The sequence below is a fragment of the Pteropus medius genome, unplaced genomic scaffold, assembly GCF_902729225.1.
Source record: "Pteropus medius unplaced genomic scaffold, Ma_sr-lr_union100, whole genome shotgun sequence".
NCBI lineage: Eukaryota > Metazoa > Chordata > Mammalia > Chiroptera > Pteropodidae > Pteropus > Pteropus medius.
In genome coordinates this window covers 1,443,459-1,465,924 of record NW_024342468.1, presented here as the reverse complement: position 1 = coordinate 1,465,924, position 22,466 = coordinate 1,443,459, and the positions used below count along the sequence as shown (strand labels likewise).

Genomic DNA, 22,466 nt, shown 5'->3' with positions numbered 1-22,466 from the left:
TTTATAGCACAATGTCAAAATAACCCGAAGTAGAAATGACGCGGGAGTCTGAGAGTCGGCTTTAGAAGTTGCGGCCGTTGTTGTGGTGGGCGGCGGGGTCCAGAAAGTGAGAGGGAGCACCGCGGGCAGATGGGCTGCTGCGGGATGACGCGGATGGTGTCCAGTCTGGGGCCCTATTACCTGCCGCAGTTCTGGGGAGCTGGGTTTGCAGCCACCCCCTCCAGGCCATTGTATGGGATCTTCCCAACTTCTGCCTCATTCAGCATCATTTCCTGGTGGGCTTTGGGTCACAGATGCCAGGACGAGATCCTCCTGGGCCCGGGGCCTTCCTAACCAACCATAATGATCTCACTGTTTCCTGGAACCTCTGCATCTTGCATGCAAAGCTGACTCATCCACCAGGCACTGGGGCATAGCGACCTACTGGACTCTGAGGGGCCTGAAAAAACGTTTTCATTTCTTTCTCAAGAAGATGAAAAGAAATAAACGTATCCATTTGTAATATATAATTTTTTAACGGTCTCATGAAGACAAAAGTGCCCAGAGCTTGCGACTCTAACCCGACACATAGCCCTATTTGTATGTCCATCACATTCATCGCATGCTCAAAACGTTTGACTCGCTTGGGAAACAGCCCAGGTTTCTTTCTCAAGAGAGAATAAGCATCCAGATTTCACGGCACTGCTGCCTAAGAGGCGACACACAGATCATGGAGATGGAAGGAAACTGGATCCCCCCGCCCCCCGCCACCTCCCCGGCCACCGAGAAAGTCTCCGCGTACAGGCAGTGTGAGCTTAGCTGCTGTTATTGTGATTACTGCACATTGACATGTCTTTGAAAGCATGCCAAAAAAAAAAAAACGATGGGCGACTTGCGGAAGATGGAAATGGCGTCGATGTCCTGGTTTCGATATCTCCTTAGTTATCTAAGTCTCCCTGCTGGGGGCTGAAGGGTACCAGGGACCTCTCTGTACTATCTTTGCACTTCTTATGAGCTTCTAATTGCTTCAAAATTAAAAGTAAAAAAAAAAGATGGAGCGGACGAAACACACTTCATAAACGAGAATGCTGACCCAAAAAAGGGTGTGAATGGGCTTTGCGAACGGGTCTCGCTTTCTGGGAAACGCGGAGCAGCCTCTGCATCCCCTCTACGTCCCCTCACGTCCCCTCGTGGCCTCCCCCCGGCCCCGTTTGGCCGCCGTGGCATCCCCCTTCATTATGCCAGCGCCTCAGAAGTGAACCTCTGCAATTTCCTACACCACAGCCATTTATTTAAATGCTAACTCGCATTATGAAGTGATAATCCACACGCACAGGAGATAATTTATGAAGCATTTAAATTAAGAGGAGCAGCTAATTGGGAGCATGTGTCTTATAAGCCTTGCTAACACCAGAAAACTACAAATTAGGGGGAAAATGAAAGATATTTTTATTGTGCTTTTATCTTCTTTTGCAAAGCACTTGGGGGAGAAATATCTCCGTGATGGCACACGCTGGCCCCCAGCCCCTCTCGTGGCCTCTGTCTCGGCCCTGCTCACAGAGACCTCCTTCCAGCCAGGCAAGGCATGGATTTCCCCCGCCACCCACTTTTCTAATAAGGGAGCGTCTTTCTTTTCCTTGGAAAGCTTCTCGGCTCTGTTACAAAGACGCAAGAGGCAAAGATGGGTACCAGTTAGGTACTTACGCATGATTGGAGAAAGAGAGGACATTCGGAGAAGGGAAAATCAAAAAGAACATGTCGCATTTAATAATTATTTCGGATTTTCCCATTTGAAAGGCTGCCTGGGTTTATGCACATAGGCTGAGACGGGCACTCTGTGTGTGCACGCACACACTTGTTGACAAGCATATGTGTTCACTCACTTGTTCTTTCAAAGAATTTCAGTGAGCACCTACTACATATGAAAGGCATCGGCGATGGAGCAGTGAGCACGAGACGCCATAGAGCCCGGTCACGTGACGCTTGCATTCTAGCCAGAAAGGCAGATACTGCAGGATGAAGCAGTTAACTATTCCCGTGATGTGTTAAGGGCGCAGGCTTCTATTGGGGTGCAGAGAGGGGGGCGGTAGCCTGCTCTGCAGTGGTCGGGGTCTTCTTCACCATCTGAGTTGAGAGCTGAAGGGTGAGGAACAGCTGAGTGAGAATGAGCTGGGCGAGGGGCAGGGGCTGGCGGGCGGTTGGCGGGGGGCCCCAGGGCTCCCCGTCCGGGGATCGTGCCCCAGGGTGATGCGGCAGCCAGAGGCGCGACCTCAGGCAGGGAACACGCAGGGCCGTGGCCTGGGTTCAGGGCTTCTCTCTATGGTTCTGAGGCAGTAAGGAGCCTGGAAGGCTTTTAAGCTGGAAGGGAAGGGTGACCCCATCACATCTGCATTTGCTGTGTGACTCTCATCCCAGAATACTTAACTCACAGAGCTTTTAAAAGAGTGTCCACCCTGATCACATCCGTGAGGGCGGCTACTACCCAAAAAGGCAAAGGAAAGAGAAGGGAGGGGAGGAGGGGAGGGGAGGGGGGAGGGGAAGGAGGGAGGGGAGGGACCTTAGCGGGAGGTGGAGAAGCCGAAACCCTTGTGCCCCGAGGGTGGGAATGTGAAATGCTGCCGCTGTGGGAAATGGTACAGAAGCATCTCAAAAAATTAAACACGGAACTGCCACGGGACCCCTGCACTGAGGGATTTTGCAAGCTCAGTGGTACCGAAGTCAGATGCCCGCAGACGGAGGCAGATGGGGATGTCCTGAGATGCCGGCGAGGGCCTTCCCTCCGGGCTGGTCCATTCCTCGCTTCGTTTTGAACTGCCTTTTTCTTTGGCCTCTGTTGAGTTTTTATGTCTCCTCGTGCCCTCAGCCCAGTTCGCCCTGCTTGTTTCTAAAAGCTAACAGCTCCCGTCAACGGCTGGGAACAGTGGTAGAGAAGTTGCCTGTTCCGTACTAGGACCCGGGGGCAGGGTTTGACACAATTGGGGGACTTTTTAGAAAACTTTATGGGTAGTCTTTTTAAAGCAACTCTTGCCTGCCGTTACAAGTCAAACAAGCAGATGCGCATATAGACAGAATAGACAGCCCCCTCCCACGCAGGGACATCTCCAGCGTTAACATCCAGTGTGTCCTTCAATGCCTTTCTCACTTAAACATTTGAACGCATATCAAGACTTACACGAATATGGGATTTTTTTCCTGCCCAAGTGAGACCTGCAACCTGCCTCTCTCCCTTAAGCATAGATCAAGGGCCTACATGCAGGTCTAACTTCTGCTTTTTCATGGTTATATAATACTCCATGGGGTCGATATGCTGCTCTCTCCCCCCACCCCATGACGAGTCAGGATGTTTCTGTTCTTTAAGTTTTGGGAGTCTTTTCCTACGGCAAATAAGGCTGCAGCAAATAGCTTTGTATATATCCATGCCCAATAGATTTCTGTAGAAGATTTTTCCAAAAGCTTGAGAATTAGGCAAAAGAGTATGTGAATTTGACTCTGCGTGTGCATGTGCGTGTGTGTGTGTAGACAACTTTCCACAAAAGCGCAGCTCCCACCCTGTCAAGACAGTGAAATAGTCACCACCCTTTCTCCTAAGCCATGCTGTTCAACGCCACAGCCACGGGCCCACGTGAGTACTTGGAATGTGGCAGGTCCAATGCGAGGTGGGGGTGCTATAAGCGGGGGTACTATAAAACACACAGCGGAGGACAAAGGACGCGCAGGAGCCGCACGGGCACAGAAAAGGTAGCTGAATCTTCAGGGGGTGAGGTGAAGGGCGGCACGCGCAGAGGCTCTGCATGGGAGCACACGCGGCTGACCTTTCAGCACCTATGACATTAAAAAATGTGCGTGCCCTTTGGCCCAGCAACGCCCTGGCCGGCTTACCCTGCAGAACTCCTTGCTCATGAATACAAACGCAGTCTGCAGGTGGGTGTTGCAGTGCCGAGAGCCTGGAGCGGATGGCGGGGTGGGGGGGACCGCGTGTCTCGTGGGCCCTCCTTGTGACGGAATGACATGCTTCAGAACCAGGTCTCTATCCAGACACAGCCCAAGTTAAATAAGCCAGGAAGAAATCACTCGTGGGAAAATAGGAAGAAGAGGGGCACGTGGTCGCGCTTAAATACTTTCTGGGGTGACTCACAAGAAACGCCCCTCAGAGATCGCCCCCAGGAGACCGGGCCGGGTCCCTCCTACCCTTCCGGGGGAACCCAGTCCCTTTCTGCGGCTCCAACACCGAGGTTTGTAAACCAGGCCAGCGCGGAAGCAGTCAGCTCCCACTGGGACTTGGGGAACCAGCTGTGTGACAGTGACGAATCGCTACCTCTCTGGGCCTCTTTCTTCTCTCCCAGAAAATGGAGGAGCGGAGATGTTCGACGAATGGACAGCAGGTGCCTGCCGTGTGCCAGGGGCCAGAGTCCTCTCTGGGCTTCCCTGCTTTCTTCTCCTTCCTGACATTTGCAGAGAAAACCGGAAAGAACCCTTAGGGCTTCCAAGAAATGCTCACTGCTTTCCCGAGGACGCAGGGGCTGGAGCAGAGACGGGGAGAAATCGAGGCCCTGTGCGGTGCGGGCGAGGCCGCCCGCCTCTTTAACGAAGCGTCGCCTGCACACACCAGTAATTGCCTTGTTACGGCCATCGGTGTCATCGTTCATCGGCCGGTCCCCGGCAGGGCCCAGGGGAGCAGTTCTGCCTCTGCTAAACCAATATCCCCACAACAACCTCCTGCAGGTCTTCCCTTCCCGGTCCCAGCAGAATAAATCCTTCTCTGCTCTTTGCTGAGTGATCATGAAGACGTGATTAAAGCACTAGATTTATAGCTTCCTCAGGCTGGAGAAATCAGGCCGCTGCCTCTGCGAGAGGCTGCCCCCGTGCCTGCTGGGGACAAGGGAGCAGGGAAGTGGGAGCTGTCCACGAGCCCGAGGACAGGCTGTTGAAGCAAACGCCATTAACGAACGTGTTAGCCAAATTGCAGCCGGTACCCCTGGGGTGGACCCCGGGGTTCCCACCTCGTCCTGCCATTAGAGAGAGAGACAGGCAAGAGCCCCCTGCGACCTGGGCACGTCCTCGGCCACACAGCTCATCCGACGTGTGGGTTTTGTCTAACCCGGAAGCAGCTGGCCCTTGGCCTGTGTCCCCACTCGCGTGTGCCATCCGTAAGCACCCCTCTTGCACAGTTACTTTCTAAGTATGCGTCCCACAAGCTTCCTACGGTAGGAATCTCGCTCAGGACTCACGGCATGCCAGGCGCTGTGCTGAGAGCTTACGGCAGTGAATGGTCACGCTTTTTTTAAATTAACTTTTTATCGAGGTGAAAATTACATGAAATGGACCATTTTCAAGTGTAAAGTTCAGTGGCATTTAGCACATTCACAAAAAGCTTTTCATCACCCCAAAAGGAAATCGATGTCATTAAGCAGCCACTCCCCATCACCCGTCTCCCAGCCCTAGGCAACCGCCAACCTGCTTCCGGTCTCCATGGGTTTACCTATTCTAGACGTTTCACATAAATGGAATCGTGCAATATGTGGTCTTTTGTGTCTGGCTTCTTCCACTTAGCGTAACGTTTCTGAGGTTCGTCCACATCGTAGCATGAACTGGTGCTTCGTTATTTTTAGGGCTGTATCATATTCCATTGTCCGGACATACCACATTTTGTTGATGGATGTTCACACATTTCTGAGGCGGGTGTTATTATCATTTCTATTCTACAGAGGAGGCGACCAGGGCTTTACCCAAGGCTCCGTGACTTAGAAGGTAAAGGAGCGAGGGTGTGGCCAGGCAGTCTGACCACTGAGCTACCTAGGAACTTGAGGAAGGACCAGGGCACGAGCAACAGTGGAAGGAGTCACTGGGCGAAGATTTATTCATCACATTCCCATTTCAATTTAAGAGGTTATAACTCGACATTGCATCAATGATATTTGATAATTGAATATTTCACATAGAACATCATTCACTCATTCACTCCATTCCATTCATCCATTCATTCACTCCATTCATTCCATTCCATTCATCCATTTCATTCCACCGATTCCATTCAATTCCATCAAATCCATTTCCATTCAATTGATTCATTTGATGATTCCATTCCATTCACTCCATTCATCATACATCTATTCATGCATTCATTCATTCATTCATTCCATTCATTCACTCCATTCATTCATTCACCCATTCATCACCATACATCCATTCATACATCCATCCATTCATCTACTCATTCATTACCCATCCATCCATCTATCCATCCATCTATCCATCCATTCATCCATCTATTCATCCCTCCATCCACCCAATCGTCACCCATACATTCATCTATACATCCATTCATCCATCCACCCATCCATCCATCCATCCACTCATCTACCACCCATCCATCCATCTATTCATCTATCCATTCATCGAGCCAACCATCCATCCATTTATTCATCCATCTCAGCTGGATTAGATGCACGGTGATAAATTAGACAGTTCCGGGGTTGTAAACTGAGCTGCTACAAGGACAACACATCACAGATTATCTGCGTTATCTTTTAATTTTTACCCCAAGGAAAGCGAAAACTTGATAACCCACAATCTGGTCTGATTGTCAAGTCCGTGAGTGTCTTCACCTCTGCTTGGGCTCAGGGGAAGAGCGTGTCCTTAAAAGGGTTCGATCGCTTCAGGACTTTTCCCCTCACACTTTTCCCCCCCTTGAACACACCTCCTTTCTTTTCAATGCTAACCTACTTGGGGGAGCAGCTGCTCGGTATAAAAAACAACGTGGCCAAAAGAAGGTTTTTCTCTCTGAGTTTTCTTGCGAGTCTATCTGCAGCTGTGCTGCCTAAGACAGTGGCCCCAAGCCACGAGTGCTATTTATATTTAAATTAATTAAAAACAACTTAAAATTTAGTCTTCAGTCACGCCAGCATGATTTCAAGTGCTCGGAGTCCCCAGTGGGAGGTGGCGACCCTACCGGACAGGGCAGAGACAGAACGCTTCCATTTCCACGGAAAGTTCCACGGAACTCCGGGCGGTGCTCGTCTACACAGAGCCCATTCCCAGGGTAATGGTCTCCATTTCACTCCAGCCTGTGTAGACATGACCTATGAACGGAATAAATGTTTTCTTCTGCTGAGTAAAGATCACCGCTAGAATTAATCCTTTGCCTTCGTGGGCAAGAAGAAGCGGACGGGTAAAGCGGTGCCAGGAAGAGTCAGCAGAGATGCCCGCTGTGGGGGAGGGGAAGCGGGCAAGGTGGGATCAGCTGAGCCTTCCACGCCCCCTGCCAGGTCGACGGAGGTGGAGGGGGCTGGTGGTAGGAAGAGATCAAAGTCCCTGAGGATGTCGCTGCAGCTGTGAGCAGCACCGGCCCACATGACACAGACCCACGGAGGGGGCAGGGGTCACCACCGCAAACGCGCCTGGCTCCAGGACAAGATGATTTACGACCGGGCAGAATTTTCATTGCTTCCTCTACACCTCACACGCAGGGTGAGGCTGCTCCGAGCCGGAAGGACGCGCGCCCTCCACCCCTGCACCCCCAAGCCGAACGCTTCTCCGCTGCTCTGGGCTACCGAGAAAACAGGGACCATAAAAAGCGGCGAGGGAGGCCCAGGCTTTCGGAAAGCAGGGGTCCGGCTGTCACTCTCCTTACTGTGCTGGGCCGGCCCGGAGACTCGGAACGCGAGATTCATTCCGTGGGGTGCACAGAGACCGGTTTAAGAGAAAGACAGACAGAGGGGTTTCAGGAGCCGGCTCTGTCCGAGGTGGAATCCGCAGACAAACAGGCTGGCTTCCCCCTGCCCCTTCCCTGCACGCTCGCCTTGCCTCTCCCTCTCTCTCTCTCTGCTTCCCTGGAAGCGGGCGGGAGCAGTTTGTTCTCGCCTGGCGGAGGAGGCTTGAAATATGACCAAGGTGGCGTGCGGACGGCTCCCTGCGGCCCTGCCCCGGTGGCACGTGCGCAGACATAAAAAGCAAATACCATCAGTAACCCGTCGCCAGAACCCAGCTACAAGCCGAGCGCGCTTCTCCCTGCCGGGGCTGTTAGCGGCGATGTATTTCTCCCTGCACTAAGCACCATCTTTCCCAAGGCTGCATTACGATGATTTATAAACCCCATTTCTGGGGAAAACGAATAGATCAAAGTGAGGAGAAAGAAAAGGGGACACGAGCAGCTGGAGGAAGATATCGAAGCACGAAACAAAAACACGAATGAAAAACCAGGCGGTGGCACAATCGAGCTGGTCCTCGCGGCCTTTTATCACAGGAAAATAACAGCAGAATCTCAATTTTAATCCTTTTCTTTTCTTTTTTTTTTTATCCTTTATAAGATGCGGCCTCCTGTCAGTTACCGGGGCTGAGCCGGCGTGGGCACGCGTGAGAACGAGGTGGCCCCGGGGGGCGCGGGGCGGAGGGCTCTGCCGGGGGGAGCTCAGACCTCAGAGGCTCCTCGCCTTCCTCCTCTTCTGAGGGAGCCCTGGTCTAGGGGCTCGGTGGGCGCCCGAGTAAATAAGGAGGGTTGCCCTTAGTAGCCCTCGCGATGGGGGATGTCCCGGGTGCGACGAGCTCGAGGCACAGCCTTTTAAAAGTCTCCGCCGGGTCAGAGGCCCCTTCCTGTCACCTCCAGCTGGGTGTTGCCCAAAGCGAAGGGTTTCTTTGACCTGTTTTCCGTGAAGACCAGAGGAAGAAGAAACAGACTCGAGGCCGTGGGTGCCGAGCAGGGCCACCGTGAAGGACGCCCCGCCCTGGAAATCTTAAGTAGACTTTGTCCCCGTGTCCCAGTCCGCAGACGAGGGTGTAGAGACCACTCAAGAGCCAGTGGCCCGTGAACTAGAGGGTGTCAGACATGGTCCCTGTTTAATTCGCTCTGGAGGGTTTGGCTGAACACATTTCTGGAGGCTGATTATAGATGCTCAGGAATGACACCCAGGGGAAGCCAAGAGACAGGCGGATGTGCTGCCGGGCGGAAGGAGACATGGGGGTGGGGGCGGGCCCGCTGCCTGCAGGAGGCGCCCTCTGAAATGAGTCTCGATGGAGCTACCGTGGACGGGGCCCTCCCCAGTCATCCGCTCAGGGCAGCCTTCCCTGCCCCTGCCCAGCTGTTGGTCACAACAAGAAATGCTATGTTTTAGCTACTCATGTATTGTCTACCTTTCCCCCATTAGAATATAATATGAGAAAGTCACCTTATCTATCTGTCTCATCCACCGCTATTTTCCCAGAGCCTAGGATGGTGCCTGACACCTAGTAGGTGCTTCACTCACTGAAATATGACGAAGGGTAGTGCCCGACTCACTGACTGTATGAAAGAATGGGGAAACCAAGAGTGGGTAGGTAACTGGGTCAGTGTGACACAGCCAGTTGGCAGCCGCAGCAGGATGAGAACGCGGGTCTGTGGACCCAAAGCCCACATTCTGGCCGCTGCATGCAGTGGCCTCCCCACTGACCCTAAAATCAAGACTTCCTGCTTTTCATTGACAACTTGCGTCGTGTTGGGGGCTGAGCGGAGAGAGATTGGAGCGGGGATCGCTTTGTTTTTTAAGTGAGACCCCCATACATAGCTCACTAGTAACGGCTTCTGCTGTAATGACATATAACATCGTCAGAGACGAGATTCCATCCATCCCTAAGAAGACCAAAGAAAGGTCCAGAGAGGATCGGCAAGTAGAATAGAGAGGCCACCAGCTCCCTCCCGAGATGTCACTGAGCTGTGTCACAAGCTGGAGGCTAATTTTCCGGCTTGTCTTTTAAAGCCCAATCCAACAAAACAAAATTTGTATGGATTGTAACCAGGGGGTGATTCGCGTCGAGTGTCGTGACATTTTGTGTCCTCGCTCCAGGTGACCCTGGGATGCTCTAAGTGATCAAATACTCTGACCCAAAGGGACTTTAAAAGAAGAGCCTTGGCATGTGGCATGAGTGAGAGAGACAGCTCAAGTCAGGGGGTGACAGAGGTCAGCAGGTTGCCTTCGGTACCTGCCGTTCCTGGTGTGTCTGCCCTGCAGGGCAGGCCACCAGATGGCTGCCCTGGCCGCGTCCTCCCAATGGCAAGGTAGTGCTGGCCTTGGCTACCCTTATGGGTATATATATGCCCACTTGCTTAAAAGCCGGTATGCCAGTTGCATAGTTCAGAGTACTAATTTGCTTTCCTGAAGAGTCTTCACTTCTAGAAAAGGATTTGCCCCGCGGTTCCGTCCAATAAGGTATCGTATGAAAATATCACTCAACTGGTAAAACGTGAGGACTCCTCCCGAACACGCCGACCGCTGAGTGTGTGTAGAGACACCGATGCCAGCATCTGTTCCCTTCCGTCGCGGCCAGAAACCCCAGTAACATCTCAACGCTCGTGATGGAGAAGGAGGCTTAATTCCACTTCATTCGTGTGGTGGAGAAAAAACAAAGTTTCACTCCAAAAGTTGAAAAAAACCGAACCGACTTACACCAATGGTTCAACGTTTTAGAGAGCACACGAGGACAAGCTACTCGCCGTGTTTCCTGCCTGCTCGGATTTTTAATAGCCGAGTTAGAAACCTCCTGAAAATTGGAGTTTATAATTGAAATATTGATAAACTCTTTCCCATAAAGAAGCCAGTAGATACCGCAGTAATAAATAGGAAACAGGCAAAAAATAATAAGAATGCTTTTTTCTGCTTAGCCAAGAAATACAATAGTGGCATTTATTGCTTACAAAACACTGCTGCCTTTGCCCAAATTGGATAGGAAAAAAAAAATGAACCCCAGTAAATTACGATGCCCCTAAATTCCAAAGAGTGTGCATCAATTATTGGGGGTGCCACCATCATCCTTCTGGGCAGCCTACTTATTAGGACTATAATTTATTATTATTATGCTTTGGTGCAAATACGCAGGCTGATAAAATTCAAATCTATTAAAACAAACGTCCTCCTTTCTCTGACTCAGTAAGAGACAACATCCCAAAAGGAAGTATTGTAAATTAGAGAAGCAAATGGTTCTTATAAGCTCAGAAATGAGAGACCAAAAGATAATTGAAGGGGAAACATCCATGGCGACCCAGGCTTTCTGAATCTTACCCCAGCATCCAGGGATTGCCACAGCCGTCGCTCCCGGCCCCAACCTCCAGACCGAAGCCCCTTTTAGGAAGATGCTCCTGTTACTTCTAAAAAACGCATCTTCCGGCCTTCAATTTTAAGCAACGTCGAGATACGTTTCTTTCTTTAGGAGATACGAATTATACTGGCATTTTTTTTTAAAAAAGGTGAATGTTTGATTTGGGAAGGATTTGGGAAATCACTGAGTTACTCCTCTCTCCTCCTGCAGAGGGGGAGACCGAGAGCCTCCCGGGGCACACGGGAGAGAGTCCGAGCTGAGTGTCACACCAGTGGCCTGAATTTGTCCAGCCTTGCTGCCCCGATACTTGGCAGACGGAAAGCTACGTGGTTTGTGTCGGCTGAGATGCACGTGAATCCGACACAGTGCCGCTAAGTGCTTTTCAGACATTTTCTGGTTAGAAATGGAACTTCCTCTTAAAGTCAAAAACAAACAAACAAACAAACAAACAAACCTGAGTCAGAAAGGGCCCTAAGGGCGTCTGGTCTGCCCTGGCACTCGGGCTCAGTAAGTGTTCCTTGTGAAGCTGATGGTTCTCCAGGCTGGCCTTTCGGGCCCGCGAGGGGACACTCCTGCTGCGTAAGGCAGCCCATCCCACAGAGAGATACGTCACAATTCTGGCCATGTCTTCTTTATGTCCAACTGAGCGGCCTCTCTGGAGCTTCCACCAGGGCCCTTGTTCCCAGTCTCAGTTGCCTGGCACGGACCTGACACTTGATGGGGATCCAATATTAGTGACAGTTAAATAGTTCTTCCTTCTGGGGCAAAACAGAAAAGCCATCTCCGTGTCCACGGAAGGAACACTTCTTCAGAGACTTGAAAATCATTGTCAGATTCGGCCCTTTCTTCTCTCGCGACTGGTCCTCCCGTGGTGTCTGGGCTGTCAGCAGCCTCCCCTCTTCCCCATGCCCACCGTTCCCCCAGGCGACCAGAACTGAGCCCAGGTGCTCTCTGCAGAGGGGGCGGGCGGGGAACCGGCGGTGCCCACCCCTACTGTCGGTGCCCACTCGGCTGCTGTAGGGCCGCTCTTAGGAACAGCTGGATTTGCCCTCGGGCTCCTAAGGAGGCAGTGGCAACGCTCTGTCAAGGCGTGAACTGCAGGAGAGATCTCCCCGCCTGAGGCCCTTCCCTGCCAGCTCACACCAACCTGGAGGAGGGACCCCATGCATGGTGACCAGCCCTGCAGACAGCAGAGGGAGTCCCGAGGGGCCTGAAATGGGAGAGCGGTAGGAAGCGGCTTATTTTTTGGAAGATCCCTTGGGGCTCCAGGGAACAGAGTGGAGGGGGCGAGAGCAGGTGGGAGATGCTGGATAGGGGGCAATTGCAATTAGTCTGGGGAGCAAGCAAGGATGGCCCTGAACTTAGGGGAGCAGCGAGGAGGAGTAGAGATGGATAAAGGGCCTTCAGGATGTCACGCAAAAGAGGAGAGAACTGCAGAGTGGGGTCGCGACGTGGGTGCCGGGGGCTGAGTAGGCGCGCTCGCTAGTTTAAGTGAGTCCTGTACACACGCGCTCACCTCACAGTGCAGGGCGTACAAACTGCAGCACCGCAAACTACGACCATCAAACATCGCTGGTCTTTGGGCCCCTCCAAAGAGCGCTGATACCATCAGCAGCAAAAGGCCACGTTTGGTGGCAGGCCCGCTCTCGGCACCCACCAGTCCAAGCCGAATCCGTGGTCCTTCTGCAGACCTGCCTCCATTCCACAGTTTTCTGTTTCAGTTGGAACCTCCACCGCCGGTGAAGTTGTCCAAGCCAAAATCTTGATCTCGATCCTCAACTTCGCCTCTCTCTATACCCGATCGGGCACCTCCTGGATAGCTCTCCAGTCCACTCCTTTGTCCTTCCCCTCTGCTGCTGATTTACCTGTCGCCCACCTTCGCCTCTCACCTACACGACTGTAGCGGCGTCCTCCTGGGTCTTCCTGCCTCCGATCCATCGTCGTGCTGAAGCCCGGTGATCTCGCAAAATCCAGGCCTGTTCATTTCGCTTCCCCACGTAACACCTTTAAAAGCATCACGTGGTCTATAGGATCGGAACCAGGATCTCCAGGCGGGCACTGTGGTGGGATGGTTAAGTACCTGGCCTGCACAGCCAGACAGCCAGAGTCCAGGTGTCTGCTCTACTGCTTATTATGCGATGTAGGCATGTTAACGAACCCTGCTTCTGCTTCCTCATCTGGACGAGGGATGACATGAGTGCTCGTCCCATAGAAGCTCGGTGCCAGCTATGCAGGATTTAAGGGATGCTGGTGGTGGTCATTGTCGTGGTGATTGACAGACGAGGCCGCCGTGTCCAGCTTGTGCCCACGTCTTGAGGTCATGTCCTGCTCTCCCAGCTTCCACTCCCACCAGCCCCAGCAAACTGACCCGCCTGCCGCTCTCACGCGGCCTCCTCCTTGTGTCCCTGATTCTCCACGTGCCGTTTCCTTGACCCGGAATATTCTCCGCACCCCATTCGCCTACCGAACGCTTGATCCTCTTCCAAAATTCAAGCATCGAAGTCAAAAATCCTGACGACAGCAAGCGTTGGCGGGAAGGTGGAGCGACCGGAACCCTCCTGCGCTGCCGGTGAGAACGTGGACTGGCGTGCCCCCCGCCCCCCGAAGCCAGCATGCTGGAACCTTCCGCTGTCAAACGCACACTTATTCCGGAACCCAGAAATCCCGCTCTGAGATCCCGTCTCTGAGACATATGGGTGGACATTCGCAGCGCTGCTATTCGCAGTGGCCTCCGCCGGGCAGCGGCCCAAACGTCCATCAGCGAGCGGGGGGGGCGGGATAAACTGTCGGTGGCCCATGATGTCGTGCAGGACCACTCGGCAATAAAAAAGAATGAAGCGCTGATACGTGCTACGACGTGGATGAATCTCAAACGCATCGTGCTAACGAAAGAAGTCAAACACCGGAGACTGTAAACCGTGTGGTCCCATGGACGAGAGATTCGAGGCAAGACGAAGCCGCGGTGACAGAGAGTAGTCAGCGGTCTCCTGGGGCCGGGAGAGCGAGTGCAAAGGGGCGCGAGGGAGCTTGTCAGGGCGGGGAAGCTGCTGCCCCTCAGGACTGCGATGGAGGGTACGAGATTGCGCACGATTACCGGAATTCACCAAACGGCATGCGTAACATGGGTGAATCGTATTGCATGAAAATGAGACCTTAATAAACAATGAAAAGAGAAAAAAATTAAAGCCAACCTTCAGCCTGGCCCCCTCTGTAAAGCCTTCTCTGACGCCCCTCCCGCCCCTCTCCAGCCACCCTGCCCTTGTCATGTTCCAGTTCTTGGACTTTGCCCATGACCTTGGCATCAGGGTCGGGCGGGTCTGCCTCCCGATTAGGCAGGAGGCGGGGCCTGGGCTCCGTCACTCATTGCTGCCCCCCTGCACCTTGTAAGCAGGAGCTGTCACTCGCTCGCTCGTGGGGCTCTCCCCGTGGTCCAAGAACTCTGCCGAGGGCTCACTTACGCATCCTCGTGTGATGCTCACAACCAGCCCAGCTTTACAAAATATGGAGGCTCAGAGAGGTTGAAAAAATGCCTGGCAACATCAGACAACTGGTGGGGTGCGGGGAGGGGGCTGCAAACCAGGTCTGCCCGTCTGTCTGTCTGTCTGTCCGTCTGAGTCAAGGCTATGCCTTAAACCGGACATTACAGCACGCGCGCGAAAGAAAGCCACAGGAACGGCGTGTTTTACTGAGTCTGAACGAGGGAGCCATTCCGTTCTCTCTGCTCTGTCTTCCCAGGGCCTGAAGTCTTGTGATGTTTGTATGACACCCGTATGCGTGTGTGTGTGTGTGTGTGTGTGTGCGCGCGCGCACGTGCACGCGTGCATGCGTGTGTGAGCGTCTTGTGTTCTTGATCCACTAAAATCTGAGCTTTTTCTCCGCCTCTTCATTTCTGAATTAAACCAAAAAGCTAAATTAGCCTCCACCCAGGAGACCAGTATTACCTTGCAAACAGCTAGCACCTCCAAGTTGTCATCTAATTAAGCCACACTCCCAAACAAAGCACATAACAGTGTCACCACATTAACAATGCCTGCCTCCCCGGGCAGCCCCTAACTGCATGGCTGTAAAACAAATAATCCTCCCCTGGAAACCGCACCCCCAAACAGGTCTTCTCATTCGCTGGTAGCCTTTCAATGTTGGGCGGTTTTATTAAGAAATATTCTAGGGCTGGGTACAGAAAGGAAGTAGCAGGTCGATTCTTTAATCGGCCCAATTTTCCAGTGTGTTCTACCTTTTAGCATTCTCGAAATCCACAGTTCCGACACAGACGTCGTGCTGGATGTTCGCGGAACCGAGGGAGGGAGGGTGGGCTGATCTGCGTGGACCAGAACCACGTCTGCTCCCCGCTTTGTTGAGGGACGGTGTGGGGAGCCCACACTCCAGCTGGGACCACTGCCTTGTCGAGAGTGGAGACAAAGGCCCCAGGCAGCTTCGTGCTTGGGGGAGCTGTTTTCACGCTTCTCGGGAGGCCTGCTTTCAATTATTTGCTAGGCTTGAAATGGAACCAGAATTAGAAGAATATGGCTTTTTTTTTTTTTTTAACCTCGGGAGGGGTCCCCTGAAATAGAAAATCATCAATTCATTTGACCTAGTTCGCTCTCTGCATCCCCCCAAAGAAGCAGGTGCTAATTGGCAGATGGAGGTGTGCCACCTCCAGCTGCCTTCTGCATCAGGTTTCACTCATTAGTTGATTTGCAGGGGAAAAACACAAAATGCAGAAGCAGCGGCTGAGCGTGGATGCTGCGGAGTCGGACTCGGTTTGAATCCCGGCTCCCGCTTCACTGATTCCGGGACGTCGGGGGCAAGTCATCTAAGCTCCTTGGCCTCCGTTTTCTCCTCTGTAAAATGGGAGAACTCAGTCCTCTCTCCTAAGGCTGCTGGGAGGACTACCTGGAAGAGCCGCCGTCGGTGCTTCCCGACCCAGAGCGGAGTCTGAAAACCGCAGCGTAATCCTCAGGGTGACATTCCATCTCTGATCACAAGGGATGAGAACGCGCCGGCCAAGCTCCCGCGGCCGCCACAAACGTCCATGGAGAGTGTCCCAGTCTGGTTTACGAGGCTGAGCCAACGGGGACGATTTGGATATTGAGAGGCCCAGCTCTTTCCGTTTTTTTCTGACCAAGGCTCCGTCTTAGAATTCAACCCTTCGAGGCAAAGGATACTAAAGAAATGAATGAACTTGGGGAATGAACATAAGAGGGGGAAACAGCTTATTAATTTGGACATCAAGGGAGAACTCCCCCAACCCCGGCTCTTCTGAAACTTTCCAGTAAGGAGCGATGGCTAATGACATACCTTCTCATCCTCACCCCATCTCTGGCATGTCACCCCGCAGTGGCCAGGACGCCAGGAGAAGGAGCTCCAGCATTAAGTTCTACCTCCTTCAGTCATCAGCTTGACTGTACCACTTGGAGCCAGTTGGTGTGGCCCAGGGACAATCTGCACGGGAATTGCCAAAATGCAGGTTCCTAGGCCTCCTTCTCAGTCGGACTCTCCAGATGTGGGGCCCGGGGAGCCAAATATGTGAGAAGCTCCCCCGGGTAGTTAAGTGACGAGTGAGCAATACTATAAGACGTCTGTCCTGGCTTCCTTGGAGCCGCTGTTTCTATGGTGACGATGGAAAGCGGGACCACCTATGTCTGGCAGACTCGGAAACCAAGGCAGAGGGCAGCGCCTCATGCTCAAGGTCAAGGTCCAGTTCTCTGTCAGGGCTCCTCGCTGGGGCTGCTCGAGCTGACTCCTTAACTTCCTAGGTTTTAAGGAAGCTCTTCTCAACCTGTTTTCCATAATGAAATACCTGACAGGTCAAGTTCATGTCTCGCAGTACCTGGGGGCGAACCCAGACCCTGTGGAAAGCCCCCCAACGCGATCATTTATAGGACGATTAAATCGGAATGGTTCCTCGTCATCGGCACGACAGAGTAAGGGCCGGTGGTGTCTGCCTCTCACCGTCGGCTGTGATCAGCCGGTGGAGAGTGGGGCCCAAGCCCCCCAGCCCAGTCTGAAGCCCCCGCCCCCAAGAGAGCACTCAGAGAACACAGGGGTGAGAGGGAGGAGACTAAACAAGTGCTCTTGTTTGTTTCGCTGTTCTCAAGTCAACAACCTGTTTATTCGTGTTCCTAGCAGCGTTGTTCACAACAGCCAAAAGGTCGAATCGACCCAAGCGTCCATCAGCTGATGAGGGATAAACGGTGCGATTGAGCCACACGATGGAATACTATTCAGTCAGCAAAAGGAATGAAGTTCTAACACTTACGACAACCTTGAGGACGTGAAATAAGCCAGACACAAAAGGACGATACTGTATGGCTCCACTTAGATGAGGCGCTTGGAATAATCAAATCCATAGAAACAGAAAGAATGGTGGGTGCCAGAGGCCTGGGGAGAGGGTGGTGGGCTGCTATCGCTTATGGGGACAGAGTTGTAGTTTGACATGACGAAAGCATCTGGAGGTGGATGGATGATGGTGACGGTGACATGACAGTGTGACCGTGCTTAATGGCCCTGAGCTGGACATTTCAAAATGGTTAAGATGGCAAAGTTCACGGTATGTGTATTTCGCCTCAATTTAAAAATTTTTTTAAGGAACAGAAAAGCAACAACCTGCAAAAGTTGGTATTTTACCAGTAGCGCCACATGATCTGCAGCCCACCTGACAATGTCCAAACACTTCAGAGACCACGGCCAAGACTGCAGGCCAGTCCACGGGACTCGGACGGCCTCTTGCCTCTCTCGAATCTGACGGCGAGGACCTCCCCGACCTGCAGCAGCCAGGAGGCGGACCTCGATCTTGCCGCTTCATCTCTCTGTTCCTCTTTCCTGGCACACAGCCAACCCATAATTAGGCAGATTCTCAAAGGAGAGAGAAAACTTCCTGCTCAAATGACAAGCTGTGGATTATGCAGCTCTCTTTCCAGATGTGGCATTTGTCTCTGGCAGTGCTGCAGGTGGCTCTGGGTCTACTTGGCCGGAAAGCTCCATCTGAGCGCCTTATCCTCACAAATACCTTCTTCCGCTGCTTCTGCTTATGGCCCGGGCTTTCGTTTTCAAGCTGATTTCCCTCTGTGCTGCAAGGCCCCTGCCTGCTCCGTAGGACATGGGCAGGGGGAGGGGAAGGATGTCTGCAGAGACCACGGAGCGCCCAGGTGGAGCCCTTCACCCTGGTGGCTGCTCAGCTCTCATCAGGGACAGGCCAAGCCTGTGACCGGTAGGCCACTGTCCTCTACTCAGATAAATGGTTGTTGAATGAACTCCACGGCTGATGAAATAAAATGGGGAAATGGCCCAGAACTGCCAATGATTTCCTGCAGTGCTGTGGGCGCAAAATTCACGCTTTACAGATCTTAATAGGGGATTTTTGAGTGCCAGTATGTACCATTCAGGTGTGTCCAGGAGCAACTTGCACATAACCTGAGGACTTGTTTTCAGGGTAACGCTCTGATTTGAGCCTCACAGACCAATATAAGCAACAATAGACATTTCAATAGCATAAAAGTCCAAAACGAGCATTGCTGCCTCATGAAGCTTACTTACCAAGATGATCTGGGTCACGTAAGATGGACTCAGACCCATTTTAAATTGAGAGATTTCTTTTAAACGAGAATGAGTGTCCATCAACAAATAAATAGATACATTGTGGTACATGTATACAATGGAATACTATCAGCCATGAAGGAGAATGAAGTACTGATATATGATACAAATGGATGAACTTCAAAAATGTTATGCTAACCGGAAGAAGCCAGGTGCAAAAGATCACATACTCTATTAATCGTTTTATATGACATATCCTGAATAGGCAAACCCACAAAGACAGAAAGCAGATGAGTGGGGCAAGAGACAGCGGGGAGAGATTGGAAGGTGATTACTTAGTGGGGACAGGGTGTTCCCTTGCAATGACAAAAAGTTCTCAGAACTAGAGACAGGTGGTGGCTGCATAGCATTGGGAATCCACTTAATGCCACCAAACTGCACACTTTAAATGGTTAATCGTGTTACGTGGATTTCGCCTCGACAAAAAAAAAATTTAAAAAAAAAATCAGAGTACAAAATGACCTATCGGTTTATGAGCTTGTGCAAAAAGATGCAGCGCAAAGGATAACAGGTATCTTTTTTTTTTCTCATCTGGATAAGTTTTGCCGGCTACAGTCCCACTGAGATGTGGATGCCATCCTGTCCAGGTGAGGGTGGTTTTGTGACCCATCCCACTTGCGATTCCTTGTTTCACGTCTGGCTCCCCTGTCGTCTTGCGAGGCCCCCAAGGGAGGACAGGAGCCTTTTCTGTCTTATTCCTTGTATTCCTAGTTAAAGTGTAGATTCTGATTTGGTAGGTCAGGGGTGGGTGGGTACCAAGATTCTGTATTTCCGACAAGCCCCTCAAGGATGTGGGTGCTTTGGTCCACCAGCCACACTTGGGGGAGCACTGTCCAGGCCCGCCCACCCCAAGCTGTGCCACCCAAGCAAAAGAGCAGGATTCCATGTCAGACACCCAGGTTGTGTGTCTCCCCAGATCTCACTGCTCACTCAGCCTCCCTGCACCCAGGAGCCTAAGCACTTCCTGGTTATCCTGAGGAGGATGATTAAGGCAATTGGCAACTTTTTCCCAAGATTCCAAGAGTGTCTGTCATTTCAAGGAAAATGCGTCCACTCCAATTCAGAATATTTAGTTTTCGATGTTTTCTTGTGTGTGACAGGGAAGGGGGCAGGGAAAGTCCGTGGCCCCCAAAAGAAACAGGCTGTTCCTCTGTCTTTGTGTTCTCAAGCATGTAAACTCAGTTTGAATCACAGCTAATAAACAGGTCATCTTGTACTTCCAAAATACAAACATTCCGCCTTTCAGTGGAATCGCAACTGTACATTAAAAAGCTGTCAGCTTCGCTACATTCTCCCTGAACCGTGCACTGCAGAAAGATACCTTGTCACTCAGAGTTGAGTGCAGTTTTACTGAAATATCTCCTTGTCTGCGTAAATAATGAGTAGAATTGCATGAGAATCTCTGGCCCCAGACTCCTCTCCCCCTACTCTGGAAGAAACATATGCAAATGACAGATTTATGGGGTGAGCTTCTCAACAGCTCATTTTGAAAACAAAGGTGGGGGGTCCCCGCAGACCCTGGCATTGTGTATTAAAGATGCAGAGGGACCAGTGGGGGACAAAGGGGATGGAGAGAAGGGTGATGGTGTGAAAACAGTGATCTCTGCAAGCTTCAAATCAAGAAGACCAGACTGTCACTCAACAGCTATTTTGGGAACACACGCAGATTGCATCAGAAAGTCGCGTATATGGAAGACGTTTGCTGAAGAGGAATGGTCCAGACCCCAGAAGGTTTTGATGAAAAACAGAGCAGCCCGCACAGCCTGCAGGATTCGAGATCAAAGTTCAAGAACCACTCCACCGCCTACTATTTGTGGGATCTCAGTCCCTTCACCTCCTTGAGCCTCCAGTTCCTTGATTCTCAAATGACAGTAATGATGACATCATCACAGGGTGGTAGGCAATGAGATGATGGATGCAAATGTACTTTGCAGACCCTCAAGCATAAAAAGATGCTAATCATCATTGTCACCGGCTCGGCAATGGAAATCCAGGCAGGGGCTTTGGTACCGGCCCCACTGAGGTTTGGATCTTGGCTCCACACTTGCTAGCAGTGTGACTTCAGGCACGTTTATACACTTCTCTGAGTCTCAGTTTCCTCATCTGTAAAATGGAGATAACAATCCCCCTTGTGGGATTGCTGTGAGAATTTGATTTGAGAATGCACGTTTAACCTAGTGCCAAGCCCTAGAAAGGACTCAGTAAATGAGAGCTGTTATTGCTGTCATTGCTGCTGCTGCTGATAGTGATATCCCTCACTGGATGATGATGTTAATGACAGTGATGGTGGTGATGATGGTGATGATGATGGTGATGATGATGGTGATGATGATGGTGATGTGGTATCATCGTAATAATAATGTAAATAATAAAATATCAATAATAATATCGTAATAATAATAATAAATAATATCATCATCATCATAATAAATAATAATAATAAATAATAATAATAATAATAATATCCATGTCATCATCATCATCATCATGTCTCCATCATGTCATCACATCTTTCTCCTCATCATCTAATAATAAATATCGTAATAATATCTCAATAATAATAATAAATAATATCATATAATAATATCTGGTGATGATGATGGTGATGATGATGGCTGGTGATAGTGATGGTGATGATGATGGTGATGATGGTGATGATGGTGATGATGATGAGTGATGATCATTGAGTGGTGATGATGATGATGTTGATGATGGTGATGATGAGTGATGATGATGGTGATGATAATGATATTGGTGATAATGATGGTGGAGATGATGATGGTGATGATGATGTTAATCATCCTTATAAAATAAATTTTAAAATAGAGGTGGGGAAACTCGCCTAGAAGACCCATCCCCTGTACATAATTGTTATCACTTTTCACTTTTCAGAGTTCCCTTTCAGGCCCCATTCATGAACAGAAATAATTTTTGCAAAACTCTCACCAAACCAGAGGTAAAATTTTGTGTTCTGTTTCCCCCTACACTGATTATTATATTATCAGCATTTTCTCCATTGTTCGAACTCTTCATAATTATCACTTTTAATTGCTGTAGCATTAAAGTCTCCAACTTTAAATGTAGAATGGCGGAATGGTCGTGACCAATGTCTTTAAAAAGCTGTATTCTTCCCTGAATGTTCCTCTTTCTAAAAGTCATCCTGCATGTATTTTCATGCCATGGAAAAAGAACCAGGGGCATAAATTCCTCTTGAAGCAAGAATGGGAAATGCTTGTTCAATTGACTTGGATCAACTGACCAACTCAACTTTATCTGGCCCAACTTCACTGTCATGGGTTTAATGCTGGTCCTCGCAAAAGATTTGTCCCCAGAACCTGGGAATGTGATCTCGCTTGGAAAATGGTCTCTACAGATATAATTACGTTAGGGTTCTTGAGATTAGATCATCCTGGATAACCCATTGGAAAGTGTCCTCATAAGAAAGAATAGGAGACACAGACACAGAGAATAAGACTCGTAACACAGAGGCAGAGAGTGGAATGATTCTGTCACAAGCCCAGGAACACCCGGAGCCATCAGAAGCTGGACAATGCAAGGAAGTATTCTCAAGGATTCCCAAGGCAACAACTTGATTTCAGACTTCTGGTCTCCAGAGCTAATATATTTCTGTCGTTTCAACCCATCCAGTTTGTGATGGTTTGTCATGGCGGCCACAGGAAACAACTACACCTACTGAATCCGTAACCAGGCTACTCCCTCTCTGTTGTCTGGATTCTCTCTGGGAATGAGCACCTGCTGAGAGATGGTGAGCCTGAGTGTCACCGTCCTATTGTGCCAATACCCTCTCGTAACAAAAAAAAAAAGACTCA

The 22,466-nt window shown here is 50.8% G+C and overlaps 1 protein-coding gene across 2 annotated transcripts in view; it reads right to left on the bottom strand.

Annotated features, from left to right (window-relative positions):
* Positions 1-22,466, bottom strand: part of CFAP77 (cilia and flagella associated protein 77) — a 110,767-nt gene that overhangs the window by 69,201 nt on the left and 19,100 nt on the right. The window contains exon 2 of one of the 2 annotated variants that reach the window (XM_039862927.1): positions 13,912-14,195. The exons of the other annotated variant lie outside the window; for it this stretch is intronic. Coding sequence (XP_039718861.1) covers positions 13,926-14,195 — 270 coding nt within the window. The 3' untranslated portion in view covers positions 13,912-13,925. Of the gene's footprint in view, positions 1-13,911; positions 14,196-22,466 lie in introns of those variants that run through there. 2 annotated transcript variants of the gene reach the window in all.